Raw genomic sequence first — 17,620 nt, forward strand, 5'->3', positions numbered from 1 at the left:
CCTGCTGGATTCTCCGAATACGTGTCCAATGAAGACAGCCTCCGGGGCGATCCGATAAACCTAGTACTTTCTCTTCGCTCCAAATTCCGAAAAATATGTGTACAAATAAAAAGAACGGGAGCGAAGGTGAAAAAAGAACAAAAAAATATATCTTTATTTTTTTCCTCGCTTCGTGGTGGTTGGTGTGGTCGAGAGAGAGAGAGAGAGAGAGAGAGAGAGGAGGGAGAGCAAGGGACGAAGGCAATGGCGGCGGCGTCATCTCTGGTACCTCAGTTCTTGGGGCTCGGCGTTGCAAGCGAGCGTGCCCCCTCCTTGTCCTCCACCCTCTTCTTCCATCGCGTTGGCTCTCAACGCCGCTTCTTTTCTACTCGAAGAGCTCCCAGAGGAGTCGTCGCCATGGCCGGAACAGGAAAAGTGATTCCTTACCCCTTCTGATTTTGATATTTGACCCTTTTGGTCTTCTGCTGGCATTTGTTTTGGGAAAAGTTATAATCTTTGAACCGGATTGAGTCAGATTAGATTTACATCTGATTTTTTTTGATTGATTTAAGTGAAACGTTTCGTATGTACTGTTAGCAGATCCCTAATTTTTAGCTTTCATGATTGATTTAGATTGGCAGTTGTCTAAGCAGTTTTTTATCGTTTGTGTTTGTTTATTCGATTGGGGGGAACGATTGCAGTGGTGGTTGTTTTAAGCAAAGACTGTCATAAGTTAATAGATTTGATAGAGACTCTACTATATCTAAATTTTAGAAAGTTTTGGAGGGTAGAATATATAGGACTGTGATAAAAAAGAGCTTTTTATTTATTTCAAAAGTATGATTATGGATTTATGTATTTAAGGAATATGTCTCTATGTGAATACAGGAACGACTTTGGTTGTTTCAAATTTATTAAAAAATAATGTGGATTTTAAACAACAAACCTATGAGGAATACGTAATCAGTACTATATTGACACTGTAATCCATTAATAAGGACTTGATCATGCTGAGAGAATATCACCAAGCGCGGTGGTTTATTAATCAATTACCATAAGGCTTTGCATTGATGTTTTGTGATACTTGCTGATGGGTACCTTCCACCAAGGTACAACGGATTTGTACCATGTCAATGGCTTTAAGTACCAAGTATTGTCAGGTAGTAACAGTTCATATGAAAGCTTTATATCGTGACAAAGGAAGACACCTGGTAACTTGATTAGATGGTTGGCCACTAAATGAGGAGGCCAGAGGCCAGGAGATGGAGGAGTTGGAGAGATCGGGATCCTGCAATCGTAACATTTAATATGAAAGATTCATATTGTGATAAAGCAAGCCATTCGATGACTTGATTATATGGCTGGCCGCTAAATGAGGAGGCCAGAGGATGGAGAGTTGGAGAGACTGGGATCCTGCAATTCCACAATTCTTGAAATATTGGAAATAACTTTCTTAGATGAATTCCAGGATTATACTGCAATTAATGTAATTAAAAAAATAATTCTTCTTATAAAGAATTCTAGCATTAGTAGTATGTAATGTTTAAGTTCCTACTTGTGGTGACATGACTGGATATATGATCATTGAAGTTTATTTCTTTTCATGTATGTTTTAAGAAGAATTATCTAGATTTTCATTGTTTTACATTGTATACGAAGACAACTATTTTCACAAGAAATTTAAATCCTGATAATCTTTTTTGTTTCTAATACTCTGCTTTTCTTGTGCTTGCAGTTTTTTGTTGGAGGAAATTGGAAATGCGTAAGTATAATTCTTGTTATATTCTATTTCTTTTTTTTTCTATATTTTTCCTTTTATTGAGAGCCAATACTTCCAGCAGCTAATTGATCATTAGAAATTTGCTCTCCTGTGAGTAGAAGAGAGGAAAGCTGTTGTTATTTAACAGAGTTTGTAGCATAGAAAATAAGCTTTGACATGTGTTATCAATACCTGACATGATGAGATCAGTTTTGCAATACTGGGATTGCATGCATGCATGACGGGGGCAATAGCAATGTACTTGGGGAATTTATGTAGGAATTAACTAGTATTCAAAATCACATAATAATTTTTGCTGGTAAAGATAGTTTATGCTCTGCTCAACTTCAATTTATTGTTAGATGGAGAAATTAGTTATATCTTGAGAGCTTACCATCAAGATATATGAAATTACATTGTTTCGCAATGCTATCTCTGAGATATGTGAGGATGGAAAAGCTGAGCAAGAGTATCATGCGACAATGCAACTCTTCGTACGCAGACAAGAATCTCCGTGGAATGAAATGTTTTGGAGACTAGGCATTCCAGGGGGCCTCCTAGTCATAGCAAATCTGAGTGAGAAGTAGTACAGACAGTAGTAGAGAGTGATCCATAGACAACTAGACATGTGGTTGTTGATTTTGGAGTTAGAATAAGGAAACATGATTTACCTAGAAACTAGTTGTTCATGATAAATTTACAACTTATTTAAAGCTGTGATGATTAATAATTTTATATATGTCATGTAATCCAGGTGCAATAGCATAATCATTAACATGTCTTTTTAAATGAAATTTGTTTCTTGTCAAAGAAATAACATACTAAAAGGTTCTACCATCCGGAGGACATAAAAATTTGACAGCAAGATACTCATGGAGAAAGGACCAAGTGTTCTGACTGATAATTGTCTAATTAATTCTATTCCAACTATTTGTGTTTAGCTTATGATTCTTTTCCTGTTCATTTCCATCAAGGACTGCATACATTCTTGAGACAAGCTTCTTTTAATCTTTTATTATACTTTAGATCATTAGCCATAGCCATAAAAGTAATTCGTGTAAATTTTCCTGGACCATATATGAATATAGTGATGTAGTAGCATATACATTGCTTCCTAGAGTAAAATGCATAAGGTATAAAGAGTTGAACTTGCATGGTTTATCAAATATCATGTTCTGTTTCTTATTCATTTGTTTGTAGAAAGGTATCATGGTATTTTGCTACCATTCTAGCCAATCTTGAATCATGTGCTTTCATATATGTGACTTCAAAGTTCTCCACTCATTTCATGATGTTTGAAATTATATAAATTAATCGCTATAATTCATGTTACTTTGACTTTGATAAATTTTGAAGTTTGATTTTCATTTCCTCTCAGTTTTTTCTAAGATTAACTTCTTTTGTATTGGAGTTTGTGTTCGTTGATAAGCTATTGTTTGTAAATTTACGATTTCACCTAATTTGTTATTTCTTTTTATTTTCTCATTAGAATGGAACGAAGGACTCTGTTAGCAAACTTGTTGCTGACTTAAATGATGCTAAAATGGAAAATAATGTTGGTAAGCCGATTTGTTTCTCTTTACTGTCTTTATGTTGCCTCAACATGCAACTACAATGGAGTAGGCCTTTTATTTACAATAAAAGTTTTTAATCATAGAAAACTCGGTTATCTTGGCATGTGTCCAATAAGAGGCTTAACTGATATATATCAGTTTATCTCAGTTAAAAAGGAAGGCTGAAGAATTTTAAAATCACTGAGATATATCTCAACATCTTGGCCAATGTATAATAACTGAAATATAAAAATGTTAATAGAGCAAGAATGTGATTATATAATAAGCCAAATATTGTATTGGTGAATTGCTTGATACCAATACATATTGATATCTTGGTTGAGATCTCAGAGGCTGAAAGCCATCCTTACAGTGGGCTTACCCAGCATTACTTGAAATGCTAGTTTGATTATGCACATTATGCTAGCTCTGTGATTAATACATCTAAATCTAATCTATTGCATGCAAACTCTCCTAAGACTGATAAATTCTTAATTGCATAATTTTATGAATGCTTCCTGTAACATAACTTTTTTTTGGTGAGCATCTATCAATTTAATTCTGAAGGTCTCCTGACTTCTTTTTTCATGTTGATAATGCAGATGTGGTCGTAGCACCACCATTTATCTACATTGATCAGGTGAATAATTCATTGACGGATCATATTGATATTTCTGCTCAGAATTGTTGGGTTGGAAAAGGTGGAGCATTCACTGGAGAAATAAGGTCATGGCAACTGGAAACTTGTACTTTCTCCGTATCTGTTTCATTTTTCTATGGAAACAGCATAGACTTGTTTCTATGGCTCGTTCGGCATTGCTGACTTCCTAAGTTTTAATTTTTTGAATCTTAGGGCATGTTTGGCATTTCTTGGCCCCCTTCTTTCTTTTTCATAAAACATGATTGTTATTCCATTGATGTGCATCCCTTAAAAATATGATTATAATTCTAAGAAAAGGTGACCATAATGCAACATAACAATATTTTTGATACATTTTAATGCTAAAATTATTTTTCTTTATATTCTTTATGTTCTTTCATGCACCCAGGGATTGTGCAATGCACTTGCAGCCTTACCGCTATTAATGGACAACTGATGATTATTCCTAAATTTAACTGGTGCTTTGCTTCTATCTTTCAAACAATAAATAAAGATCTGCTCCAAGTTCTCTCGGATGGCCTTAATAAATTTCCTCAATGCTTTGTCCATTTCACGTATCAGGTTTGCAACAACTGAGCATGGAAGCAATTTGGAGTATGCGACAATCTGTCCCTGTCCTGAGTGGTGATATAAGGATCAAGGCACTTACCAGGAAAGTTTGGTTAAAATGGTGTGCGGATGACCTAACTGGATTTCTTATCACATCCACCTGATAATTTAATTTCCCAAGAGTTCTCAAAGACATAAATTTGTGTCTCGATACTCATTAGCATTTAAAATATCAGCAGATATAAACACACATCTTTTGATATTACCTTTACCTTTAGCTCATCTGGCTATGCATTATGATAATGTGCAAGTTGAAGTTATCTTTATCCATCGGCAGATAACTAATATTTACTTTCTCTAACTTGCTTGTAGCCATTCTCTCGTTTTCTTCTGATTTTCTTAACAAAATAATTTCTTGGGTCATGTAGCTATGCCATCATGCAGTTGCTAATTTTTCTGTTCACTATGTACAGTGCAGAGCAACTGATAGATATGGGGTGCAAGTGGGTTATTCTTGGGCATTCTGAGCGCAGACATATTATCGGTGAAGATGACCAGGTTCCAGCTAGAGAATTAAGACATAAATGCTTTTGACATATTAACTAGTCAATGACCCTTGTATTTGGTGAAACAAAGTCAGGGATTTAATATTCACTTGTCTGACTTAACTCAAGTTTGTAACAGATAAAAATACTTTTTTTACTTTCAGTTTATTGGGAAAAAGGCTGCATATGCCCTGAGCCAGAATCTTAAGGTTATCGCGTGCATAGGAGAGAAGTTAGAAGAAAGAGAAGCAGGAAAAACTTTTGATGTCTGTTTTCGGCAGATGCAGGCTTTTGCAGGTAAATTGTTTGCTTTGTGTTTCTACAACTATAACCATCAAATCATACCTTAACTATATGAGGCCATCTGTGTGAATCCCCATTCATGAAGCATTCCTATTTAAGGCTAACTATGATGTTAACCTTTTCATGTCACAACTTTGTACATGTTGCTGCAGAAGAATAGGACTTATAATTTCTGATACGTCTTCTCGTTCATTATTTCGTTCAGATAGTATTACAAGCTGGGAAAATGTCGTAATTGCATATGAGCCTGTATGGGCTATTGGCACTGGAAAAGTGGCTACTCCTGAACAGGCTCAGGAAGTGCATGTTGCTGTTCGTGATTGGATCAAGAAGAACATTTCAGCTGAGGTTGCGTCTAGTACTCGTATTATCTATGGAGGTAATTGTTTACAACTGTAAATTTGTCCATTGCCATATAGATTTACTTATATGCCTTATTTACAGATCTATTACTATGAGATGATAGAATTAGGTTCTAAAATGTGTCACATTTTGTCTTAGTTTGGTAACCTTGGTCAAGGAACTCTTGTCATTATGCTGTTTTAGTGATGTGATCAGTGAGGTGGTGGTTGTTGTGTTGATGGTATGGATTCCAGTGCTGCCCCCAAAAAGGGTGTGTTTTTTTTTTTTGAAAGAAAAACAGCCCAGTACTCAGCCATATTGACCCGAGCCAGATCTTTGTGCATCAGTACTCTGTGATACAAACACCCTGGGTTCAGTCAGTTCCTGAGCCCAGCACATGTTTGCCCACTGCAAACACCTGTTGGCATGGCATGCAACAGTACTCAGAACTCAAACCCTTGGTTGGCAGTAAATTTGTTTGTGATTTTCTCGAGTAGACACATAAACTCTGCACTTTCTAAGGAAAAATTGTGATTGTTCGCCCCCACAGGTACTTGTGCAGAAAGAAAAGAAAATGAAGAAAACCAAATGAAGTTTCTTCATCAATACAAATTCTTGATATACAGATACCAAAGTTTATGTAACACCTTATTAGCACTCCAATAGGATGGGATTATTCAGTTTCTTTCTTTTCTTCTCTTCTTCCTCTCTCTTTCTCTCTCCTCCCTCTTTTTTGTTTTTCTGTGGAGGGAAAAGACCCTTCTTCGTGTATCCACCTCTTAATTTTCTTCATCTTTCTATCTATTTTTTTTTTCTTTCTTTCTCTTCGGTGAGGAAGAGTGGAGGTTGATAAGAGATGTTCAAGAAAATGTGGCATTTGGTCCAAGAAATGTCCTATCATTATGCACTGTTATGTAAGCATATGCTGAATGATTTCTGGCATAGTTTAACCTGATATCCCCTAGACAATTGAGTGCCAAAACTTTGTTTATGAACGATTCCGTAGTGTTGGTGGCTAATGTATGAACTTACTCTCCTCATATTTGATAACTGTATATTGCATGTCGACCTATTTAATTAACTGGTGGCTATAGGTATCCTTATGATATGATTCCAGGAGGGATTTGCATGTATGCTAACCTGTAGGTTCATCTCCTAGGCTTTAGTAATCTTACTGTATGTAATGATAGTTTTGTATTCAGTGTTTAGGTGCTTTCTAATTTTATTTGCTCATACGGCTATAGAGTTGAATTGATGCTCTGTTTTACAGGTTCTGTGAATGGGAGCAATTGTTCAGAACTTGCAAAGCAAGAAGATATTGATGGATTTCTTGTTGGAGGTGCATCTTTAAAGGTATGCTCATGGGGCACTGCTGCTATTCACAAAGAACATTTTAGTCACTTGTTTTCTCCTTGAATTTTTGTTGCATTACTAAATAATGAAAGGCAAATTCCTCTATGAGGGATCCTAGTTGTACCAAACTCATATGTTACGAGATGGATTTGTTTTTTCATTTCTTGCAACTGAACATGATATAAGATAATTCCTTTGTAGGTCCCTGGTCTATTTTGATGCAAACGAGCTAAAATAGCTCAAACCAGGACTCATCAAAAAATGCCACAAAACGGATTTTTGACTTTGTTTCAGAAACCATTATATTTATAGGCATTTGTATCATTACTAACATTGGAATGATCTTAATATAAAATAATAAGCTACATAAAACAATAAGCTAATTTCCATTCTTTTTCCGTATACTGAGAAATGTTGTTCTGATGAGATCCCTTTCTTAAGATTAGTTTAATAACCTTGTTTCTTAACTTTGTATATACCGATAAAAACAAATATGGACAATATTTTAAAAAGTTTTAAGTACCTATCATTATAAGTCATGCAATTACTAAAAGCTGTAGGGTTGTTTGATTGTCTTTTAAAATATATATATATATATTCTAAGTTTGATTACTATTGTGAAAAGAAACAACTGCATATCGAATGGGCAATCTAAAAGGGCACACCCCCTCATCTGTAACCAAGCAAGCAACATTGTAGGCAGTAGGTCCCTCATTTCAACCTTCAAAAAACTATATATATATTGTAAGCAGTAGGTTTGCCCTCCATTCTCATCCCACCAAATTGCAAGGGTGAGCATTGAAGTGCCAGTTGATGCAAGGATTTGTTTTTTGGGTCCCACATGAAGGTGTAAGCTCATGCCTGCACCGGCTTAAAGCTTTCTAGTAGTTTTGTATTATCATAATTACTGCTGATTTTTATAGTTTATAATGAGTGACTTACAGGGACCATTGCTGTTTTTGTTGGTTCTGCAGGGACCAGAATTTGCCACAATTGTCAACTCAGTGACTTCAAAGAAAGTTGCCGTTTGACTATCCATTTGAAGTCAGATAATCACGAATAAGGTCAGGTGGCAGCTCCTCCATTCAAAAGGGTTATAACTCTGACCTTCGTCATGATCTCATTTTGGTAATCTGTAATGAATAAATTCATGTTCTTACCTTGTTTTGACCTCGCCTGAATGTTATCACGAAAGCTGTATCAGTCAACGTTGCCTTGATTTCTTCTTTGCATGTATTATCACTTTTGTTGCTGGTATAGAGCCATAAAATGCATGAACAAAGCCGTCTAATTCTTGACGTGGTACTTTGTGTTTCATATTTATCTGTATTCAGTTGTCCAACCTTTATGAAGTGCTCTCTCTCTCTCTCTCTCATTCTCTCTCTCACACACAAAATGTGTTGGTGCCTGAAAGAACCACTGGATTAATTCCAACTGAACTGCTGTGGGGATATTTAATAATCTCAAACAAGACTGCTTTTGGCCGGTGAACACCATTATCTATATTACATTCTGGACTTGCTTTGTATTTTGTCTTTCTTTCCTCTTATTACTAGTGAAGAAGCACTGCATTTCTAAACAACAAAACAATTTGCACTCGATTGTCACCGGCATATAAACACCATCTGATGCAAGGGGCTTATCTCTGGAGTGTTTCATCTTCCCTACCCGGTGAACAACCTCTTTTCTTCTCTGATGGAAGGGGGCACATCTCTGGAGTGTTTTTATCTACGCTACCCAATGAACAGCGCCCGGCTCTGCTGGAAAATAAAACAGCAGCACCAATGGCCTCCAGGTTCCCATGGCACAAGGGTAGTTCGGGTTTATATGAAACTATAGAAGTTCAACCTCTTGCTTCACCATTATAGGGAAGCAAGACTCGGACTGCTATAAGGACAATGGGAGTTCAGGAAGCGCAATGAACTCCAACAACTACAGCCATTGACCAAGATATCTAACTGTCCACAGCTTTCAGCCTTGTTGCCATGGCACATCATCACACTGCATCTCAACATGCTGAAAGAGGATCCGAAGATTGTTCTACTTACCTGTCTTATTTATCCAATAGAACCTATCAAAGTACAGACATTTTAAACTAAATTACATTTTAACGACCACACTGATTCTTACCTCTTACCTAATCAATGTTATAAAACGATACTGAAAATTTCACTATACCATGCAAAAGTGCAGCTGTGCTCTCAAGGTGCTTTTACCTGAGTCGTCCGCAATTATCTCGAGCAGCCAGATCCATAGAATGACCATCTTCAGGCCGCCGAAATGGTGGTGAGAATGCAGCAACAAGTATGATCCAGAGACGAACACATGTGACAGACCAGCCTCATCCATCTTATCATCCAGGTTTTCAGGAGCGTTGCGCATTGCAAAGCAGCTGCAACGGTGATGTAACTTCGAGACGGAATCCGCCATTATTCAGGAGACCATTGAGGTGATGATGCCTTGTCCTAGATGACGACGACGACGACGAGGGATTAGCATGAAGGTGGTGCTGTTGTGGTGGGTTGAGTGGGTGATGGGCTCCAGCATGCGCCTCTACAGCAGGGGAAGGAGAGATTGGTGCTGAAGCCGGAGGACAGAGGCGAAGCTGACGGGACATGCCATGCAGCCTCCCATTCTGCCACACTGGGACACCCATTGGGGGCCTATAGTGGGCCAAATAGGTGGGCCACATCGGCTGCTGATGTTGTTGCTGTGGTGGCCTCGTGCCTCCTGCATGGACCATCTGTGGCCCATAGAATGTGCTGCCCATGTACTGCGGTACCTGCAACTGCAACTATATAAAAAAAACAAAGCAGCTTCAACATGTCATGCTTAATATGTCTTGATAGGAAACATAACAAGACGAGCAATGAGTGGGATCAGATGATTTGGACGGCACGCTATGCTTCCCATGCGTAAAGTGTGTCCTCAGGTCCCTTCTAAGAACTTCTATCATCATTATACAATATTATAATAGATCGGTTGCAAATGCATATGCTTTGCGACCAAGGTATCCAAAACATTCATAGCAGCATCTAAAGGAAACTCTAAATTATGGCTTCATTTTTTCTTCAAAAAGTTTTATCATAAGGCATTTCCTTTCTTTTTTTTCTTTTTTTGCATGAATACCCTTCTACAAATTCAAATTTGCATGAATACCCTCTAAAAATTTATATTTATTTCTGTACCCTCATAAAACATTGTTTTTGCACAAATGCCCCTAATATAATGGTTCTTCTAATACTGTTAATAAAAACCATATTTATTTTAATTAAAAATAAAATAGAATTTTAAAATTACTTTTTTGTCCTCCATTACGATCGCCTTATAAATGTTTCTTTTTACACAGCTACCCATTAAGGGTATTTTAGTTATTTTAATTTGAAACCATTAATGTTTTAATAGTGTTAGATGGCATAGGTACATATGCAAAAATAAGAATAAAAAAAAGATAGAATAGCAAAACAAGTGTTTTACGAGGGTATATATATAAATATAAATTTTAGAAGGATATTCATGCCAAAATCGATATTTAGGAGGGTATTAATGCAAAAAACCCCAAAAAAAAACCATGTAAGCTGATGATACATGCACTCATCTTTCATTATTAGGTGTTTCTCTCTCTCTATCCTTATCTAGAAAGGTGTCCTGAGAGAGTGAATTTCTAACAGGCAGAGCATATTTATTGAGGGTTTCATGGCCTCCATGACATCCAATTGGCCGTCTGCATCTTATGTAATTGAGATGATGTAAAAATTAAGAATGGAGACAGCCAGAAGCAAATAAAAGTTGGCACCAAACTGTGATGAATTTGAGAGGACAAGATACTAGAGTGCACCTGTTGAGCAGCTGCAGATGATAGCTTTTCTGGATAAGGTGTCATGTGAGGAACATGAGGGAAACCTAAGGGCATGACAGAATGGTGTGGGGCCTGTGGATGCATGAAAGGAAAATGAGGCTGCCCGGATAACTCGACCCGATTTCCAGAATTACTAGTTTCGCCACCAGCCGACAAGGATAGGAAATCACCAGTCTGATGGAAAGATGCCAGGATGATACAAGATCAGCAATAAGAAATTAAACTACAAGAAAATGAGGATGGAAAGGCAATCACACTACTTATTACCTGCTTCTGTGGAGCATAGGTTTCAGATGATGTGGAAGCCTGCTGAGCTTGGAGAAGCTTTTCACTACGTAACATTTGAATTCTGGCTTCGCGTGCATTCGTCTCCATCAAGAAACCGTTGGTTCCAGCAGAAGCCATGCAGTTCATCAGCCCATTTCTTAGCCCAGCTGTCTTGTTGGCTGCTGCTGGTGCACCCATATTTGATCCCTCCTTGGATTTTGACAGCGAGCTCTCCCTCTCCATGTTCTGATGGTGCCGGATGAGATGGGTTAAGTACACATGAGCAGTGCACTTCTTCCGTAACGACAACACATTAAGATGCATTGCCGGATGCTGCATGGTGAATAAGGATATAAAGAAAGGTGAATTTTTTGATAATGTTCAAAAGAAAGAACTATTAAGTGCAACCAAGCTTCAGAAGGAGCAGTGACATGGGCCATTTTGGATTAACAGTTTTCTATTCCATGCGAATGTAGCATTTGTGACTTAAGAAGCCTGTAAAGCTAATGCCCCCCTTATAAAATGTGATATACCGAGACCTGATTTTTGCATGCAAGAAAGACCTCAAAAGCCAAGGGTCAAAAAAAAAGAGGCTTCTAAATACAAAGAACAAGAATTCGAAACGTGAGCATAGGTCTATGAAAACAAAGAGGCTGGGGTTCATAAGAGGAGCTTCTCTCTCTTTCTCTAGTGCACGTTTCTTCCCTCTGAAAGTTTTAGAAATAAAAAGACAAATCATGGTGCAAAAGAGGCACATCACCTTTTCAGTTGGAATACCATTTCCAGATGAATTAAGTCCAACAGTACTAGTAGCAGATCCTGGCCAAGCTGCAGTTTTACTTGGAGGCAACCTGGGAAATTATATGCAATTATTAGACAATGGATGATGGCAGAACCTACCATTCTGAGAAAACAGGGCACACAAGGAGTTCCACATTGAGAGCAAAGACTAAGGTTTGCGGAATTACATTGTCAAAGGTGCTTGTGTAACACTAAGCAAACCAGGACGCACCGAAGGATCAATTTCTGATAAAGCAAATAAATTAAACTACAGTCAGCGGAGAGACATGAAGCCACGTTATTTAACACATAGGCGGTTCATTGTTTTTGAATCTAAGAATTGTCTTTTTCCTGGTACAAAATTGATACCTTCCCGATGCCCAACATTTGTACCAGTGTCCATTCTCTGCTCATCTGCCTGCACTTCATGTTTCACTGCAGCAGATCCAGTGGATCCAAACTGAAGAAAAAAATGCACGAATAAATCATTTCAGAAGTCGAAGAAACTTAATACAGATTGTAATCAATTTCAGGTAAAGAAGCATGCATTACTGGCCAAAGCACGATATCTGGTTTTTGCGTAGGAAGAGCTGGAAGGGCATCATGTTGTGTTGGTTGAAGCGATCTACAGGTAAATCCACCAGTAAGGAAAATCAGGAAAGAAGTATAGTATCTGGAGTGAAGAGACTTCTGGTCCAATAGCTAGCCTAGCAAAAGCATGGTATGATATAAAAGTTACAAACCCATTTCCAGAGTAATACTGAGATGAAGCTCCAAAAGATTTTAATGAATTAGCAGCATTCATCGAAGAAGATGGGCTCTCCGCATGATCAATTTTAGACAAAAGAAGAGTTGCATGAACATCAGATTGAGCAGACTTGTTTGGTTCTGGCTCAATAGCTGGCCTTGCTGAGATGACGGCAGGATGCTCCAAAGCAGGTTCACCCTTTGCAGTTTCGCTAACAGGTTCCTCTAAACATGAAGCAAGATCTATCACTTCATTAGCAACACATGGCTGTGAATTATTTGTATCCTCTTCTTTCGAAGCTGCAAAATCACAAACTAGGTTCCTTGAATATAATAAAAAAAATGAAAAGATACTAAACATTTTTGGCAACCTAAAGAAATCTTTATCAGGAGAGAGAGAGAGAGAGAGAGAGAGAGGGTGAACTGAACCTTCCGAATGAGAAGCGTTGGTGGCATTCATGTTTGACATATCTTCTGATGTTTTTCGTTCTTCGTTGTCCTCAATTGGCTCGCAAATAGGCATCATATTGGCCAATGAAAACAAAGTCTCAGCGACCTCTTCCTCATCTTTGGTCATGGAGTTAGTTAACTATTTTAAGGAAAAAAAATCCAAGATTCAATAAATTGAAATACGTAAACATGGAAATGTAACAAAATGGGAAAAAAAAGTGCATGACCAACCGTATTTTGCTCGGACTTATTCTCATCAACGATATAGGGCAGCTGGGCATCGCTAGAGGTACAATGGCGTTTCTTCTTTGTATCTGGCAATGGTGGAGATGCCGATTGGTTGCTGCGTTTGTTTATAGCTGAAGCAGAAAAACAATGAAGTATAAACATACTGATGCCAATAAGTCATAAAAGAGACGACTGCAATCCAAGATTTTGCAAGACAAACTTAAATACCAGACTTCAACTGCACAGCATCTGCATGTGCCGCAAAATAACTTGAAAAAATGAAAAAAAATACATAACCCTGTAAAAGTCTAAGAAAGGCAGCAAGCATAACCCCTAAACATCAGCATGAATAACACCACATTCGTTAGTGACAGATTTAAGATCTCATTACTAGCTCTTTTTATTTATAATCCTCTTCAAAGAAGTAAAGATTCCTTTGGATTGACACTATTACAATAATGACTCCCTAACAACCTTACAAATAAGCCTTCTGAAGAACTTCAAAAAAAAAAAAAATCAGCTCATAACACCATCGAATTTGATACAGTAGAGGAGTCAAACTTCTCTAAAAAGAGTCAAAAGTAATTGAATGTTGGAAGCATCCCTTTCCATTTCCTTATACCTGACCGTAATTTTCTAGGCACTGATGCAGGATCCACAGCATCGCAATCCTCCGATGTCTATAGCATAAAAAAGTTGTAATCATTAGCAACTAAACGGATAGATTTGCATAAACTTGGTCAGCTTGTCATCAAAAGGGGAAAAAATCCAACCTTTCCATGGAGCCTAACTCTCTTCCGAGCAGTCACGCTGTTGGTGGTGGTCGTAAGTGGCGGACGAAAAGGATCCCCCTCCTCCCCCTCCGACCCAGCACCACCCACCTTGCCTTCTGCCTCATTGTTGCGCGACCTCGAGACCCTGACCTTCTCTTTTTTCCAACTCGATGGCACGCTCCCATATCCCCCCTTATCCCCACCATCGCCTTTATCATAAACTGCAGAACAAAACAGAGCAAGCTCGACTCCAGCAAATCAAATTCAAAATTCAACCAAAAAGATACATTTTGCTTCAGAAAAAAACAGAGTACACAAAAGACAAGGAGTTCACTGTATAAAACCAAAAAGCTTGCTTGGCTCTATTTGAATGGAAAAAGGACGGAGAAAAAAAGAACAAAAGAAACAGACTTTCCTCAGTGGAAGTATAAATTAAGGAAGAGAAGAAGGGTATCTTGGGGGTTTAAGGGAACAGAGTTAAAGATGGTAAGTAACAAAGTACCGATAGGAGAGGCGGAGCGCATTGGGTGTCGCCTTGCGGGCGAGAGCCGACGACTCCCCGAGCTTCTGCCTCGCATCATCAAATCCCGAGATCTTTCCTTGTCCATATCTGATCCACCCCCACCCGCATCAATCAAACGATCAGATCTTCTCCTTCTCTTTCCTTCTCTTTCTCTCCTCTTCTTCAAGTTCTAAGGAAGTCAAGGCCACGCCCAGATGAACCTAGTGACAGAGGAGGCAAAAAAGGAGAGAATTTACAGCATTCTTGTATCGGCTTTAATGAATATATCTGCATTCATGTGTTTTAAAGAACACGCGAATGGGGGAGTGAAGGGGGGAAGCGAAATGAAAGGCGAGATGCCCGGTGGGGAGTAATAAGAGAGCACCTTTTTTTACCTATTTTTAGGCCAAAGGAGATGTTTTTCTCTCTCTTAGTAATGGAAACCGGGATTTCTCTTTCGCCTCAGCTGCTGAGAAACTGGCAGCAAGCGCGATCATCTGAGATCTATGTCAGCGAGGAAACTGAGACCAGAAACAAGAAAAATATAAGCAAAGAATAAGAGAGGAACAAAAAAGAAAGAAAGAAAGAAAGCCAAAAAAACGAGGAAAAGGGAAAGGCGACCTCGTCCTGGGAGCCAGAGAAGAATCTGGTTCTCGTTGCCATCCATTAAAGCACAGAGAAAGATAGAGGAAAAGAATTTTTACCCAAAACATTCACGGGATCTTTCGGAATATAAAGAAGAAAAAAAGGAAAACAGACAAATAATCCACGAATCTCCAATAAAACTTCGATCTTTATTCTTTTCCACTGTTAAAAAAAAAAAAACCATTATTCTAATCTACACCAAAAACAAGACTCTTGCCCTTCCGTGCACCAAGTCCAGAAAAAGGGAGGAACAAACCGATGCCATTTCCAATCTCCAAACCAATAAAAGCGAAACAAAAATCGATTTTTATTTCAATCCCCTCACCCACTCCTCCCAAAATTCTCACCTACCAAACTTTGTTTTCATACCATAAAAACCCAACCTTTTCTTTTCTCTCGATCCACAGCAAAGCTTGAGACGCTTTCAACAAAGAAACAGAACACGAAACACCTCCATCCCCGAAGAAATTTCAATAGAGAAAACAAGAAAAAAACGAAAAAAAATCAACTTTTTTTTAATTTCTTTCCGATCCTCAGGAAGTCTCGAAATCCATTCGACAGAGAGACGGGGAAACACCTCCATCCCCACGAAAACTCATAAAAAGAAGAAAAAAAACGATAAAAAAACTAACTTTTTTCTTTCTTTCCGATCCTCAGGAAGTCTCGAAACTCATTCAACAAACAAACGGTGAAAGACCTCCATCCCCCAAGAAAACTCGATAAAAAGACGAAGATAGCGAGAAAGCAACATAAAATAGAGAGAAAATCAAAAAAATACCCCTCGAAATCGGCGCCGGCTCAGGAAACGAAGCCGCCCAGTCGATCACCAAGTCCTCCCAGCTCTCTCTATAGAAGCGATCCGAAGGACGGGAAGCTCGAAGCTCTCTCCCCCGAACCCGAAACGACTCTCTGTTGTCTCCCCCCTCCCCCCACCCCCCCTCTCTCTCTCTCTCTCTCTCTCTCTCTGAGCCCTGCATCTCTCTCTCCTTCTCTCCGTGCTCTTATAGGAGCACGACGAAAGCCGTCTTACGTCACGGTAAATCGACGGCTGACATTCGCCCATCCAGACCCCAATCCGACCGCCGACAGCGGTATCCCACCTGTCCGCCACGTCGGACGCGCCCCACGCACACCGAAGCCGCTCTCCGCTCCCAAACAGCACACACAGTATTCTCCCGATGCAATCCCGTGCCAACTGGCAACCTTTTACACGTGTCTATTTTGAACATGCCGCGTCAACATGAGAGCGTGGGCTGGGTGGTTGCTGTTTGCAAGCCTGCAGTCTGCAGATGGGTTCAGTTGATAACTATCTGGCACGTGTCCTCCGGGTGTCTTTTCTCGCCTTCATTAAAGTGATTTGTTGGTCGGTTGTGATCTAATCGTACGCCAACCTCGGCTTCTCTAGGCCGTTCGATCGCGTTGCGCGGGTCCTCGAACGGGGCGCCCCTCAGCGTCCCCATCCTCGCCCATGGAATGGAAGACGGTCTTGGGGGCCGTCGGATTTGTAAGGAAGTACCGGAAATCTACTCACCCCTACCACACGGACGGCTCTGATTCTCCCTTGAATGAACCCCGCTCCCCTTGTCCTGATCGAAAGGGGATTAATAAATGCATGGCTTTTGTGACAGGTGGTTCTGCATTTGTGTCTGCAAAAATTTGGTTAAGAGAGAAAAAAATTAGGAGGCGCATTTAATACTATCATGTTATACAAAATCTAAGGCACGTGCAATGCATGTGGGAAGGCGAATGGATTATTCTTAATCTCATTATTTAATTTCTTTTATTATTTATGTAAATAGGTTTACACACTCTTTCCATAAGTTGGTGCACTTCAATTGTTCGCTCTTTCAATGATGGTGCAAAAAGATGTGCTCGTTAATAATAAATGAAGTATGTCTTTTAATATATCGTTTTGAAATTTGAATTACTCGAGTATGCTGGGGCCACTGAATGTGTGTGTTGCCTTTTTTTTTTTTTTTTGCTAGATGGTATAGTCGGTGGAAGCTGAAGAGTTCCGACAAATATAAGGAGGTACACGGATATCTTGTGACCTCATCCTCATTAGTTCGTATTAGGGCTATCCGTTGAATAAGCTGTTCATGAGTAGCTCCATTCAATTAAAAACTTAGTTTAACTTTAGTTTGCTCAATTTCTACATAAGTAGGTATAGTTTACTCTTGTTCATCTTATTGATCCCAAAATATAATAAATAAAAATATAAATTTATACAATGCTGAAATTGTATATGTTTGATATATTTTTTATTAAATAATATTAGCAAACATTGTAAAAGAAGAATGCAACTTAACCATTAGAATAAAATTT

At 38.7% G+C, this 17,620-nt stretch overlaps 2 protein-coding genes across 7 annotated transcripts; one reads left to right on the forward strand and one right to left on the reverse strand.

Moving 5' to 3' along the window:
• Positions 1-138: 138 nt before the first annotated feature.
• On the forward strand, positions 139-8,392 carry LOC103706349 (triosephosphate isomerase, chloroplastic). The gene is made up of 9 exons (XM_008790414.4): positions 139-414; positions 1,715-1,741; positions 3,228-3,297; positions 3,894-4,017; positions 4,975-5,059; positions 5,211-5,343; positions 5,555-5,728; positions 6,962-7,044; positions 8,019-8,392. The coding sequence occupies exons 1-9, from the start codon at positions 244-246 to the stop codon at positions 8,073-8,075; spliced, it is 924 nt and encodes a 307-aa protein (XP_008788636.1). The 5' UTR covers positions 139-243; the 3' UTR covers positions 8,076-8,392.
• On the reverse strand, positions 8,215-16,238 carry LOC103706350. Of its 6 annotated transcripts, XR_005507894.1 has the most exons (16): positions 16,074-16,238; positions 15,046-15,171; positions 14,651-14,871; positions 14,149-14,369; positions 13,998-14,055; positions 13,379-13,506; positions 13,127-13,286; positions 12,694-12,997; positions 12,503-12,575; positions 12,320-12,410; positions 12,139-12,196; positions 11,931-12,021; positions 11,171-11,503; positions 10,883-11,077; positions 9,261-9,838; positions 8,215-9,115 (listed from the first exon to the last, which is right to left on the reverse strand). XR_005507894.1 is itself a non-coding variant. In XM_039118022.1 (15 exons), the coding sequence occupies exons 3-15, from the start codon at positions 14,754-14,756 to the stop codon at positions 9,410-9,412; spliced, it is 2,235 nt and encodes a 744-aa protein (XP_038973950.1). In that variant the 5' UTR covers positions 14,757-14,871; positions 15,046-15,171; positions 16,074-16,238; the 3' UTR covers positions 9,131-9,409. The 6 variants fall into 6 exon arrangements, 5 of the variants coding, with proteins under 5 accessions (XP_038973950.1, XP_038973949.1, XP_038973947.1 ...); XM_039118022.1 differs by lacking the exon at positions 8,215-9,115 and having other exon boundaries at positions 9,131-9,826; XM_039118021.1 differs by lacking the exon at positions 8,215-9,115 and having other exon boundaries at positions 9,131-9,832.
• Between the last annotated feature and the right edge of the window lie 1,382 nt (positions 16,239-17,620).

Source organism: Phoenix dactylifera, unplaced genomic scaffold, assembly GCF_009389715.1.
Source record: "Phoenix dactylifera cultivar Barhee BC4 unplaced genomic scaffold, palm_55x_up_171113_PBpolish2nd_filt_p 000298F, whole genome shotgun sequence".
NCBI lineage: Eukaryota > Viridiplantae > Streptophyta > Magnoliopsida > Arecales > Arecaceae > Phoenix > Phoenix dactylifera.

Bases quoted from the DNA above. Each gene is read 5' to 3' on its own strand.
- LOC103706349 (XM_008790414.4), top strand. From the start codon at position 244: ATGGCGGCGGCGTCATCTCTGGTACCTCAGTTCTTGGGGCTCGGCGTT. The intron at 1,742-3,227 runs GTAAGTATAATT...TTTTCTCATTAG, and splicing joins TTGGAGGAAATTGGAAATGC to AATGGAACGAAGGACTCTGT. The intron at 5,729-6,961 runs GTAATTGTTTAC...TCTGTTTTACAG, and splicing joins TACTCGTATTATCTATGGAG to GTTCTGTGAATGGGAGCAAT.
- LOC103706350 (XM_039118019.1), bottom strand. From the start codon at position 14,756: ATGGACAAGGAAAGATCTCGGGATTTGATGATGCGAGGCAGAAGCTCG. The intron at 12,022-12,138 runs GTAATTCCGCAA...ATAATTTCCCAG, and splicing joins ACACAAGCACCTTTGACAAT to GTTGCCTCCAAGTAAAACTG. The intron at 11,078-11,170 runs GTAATAAGTAGT...TCTTTCCATCAG, and splicing joins CCTATGCTCCACAGAAGCAG to ACTGGTGATTTCCTATCCTT.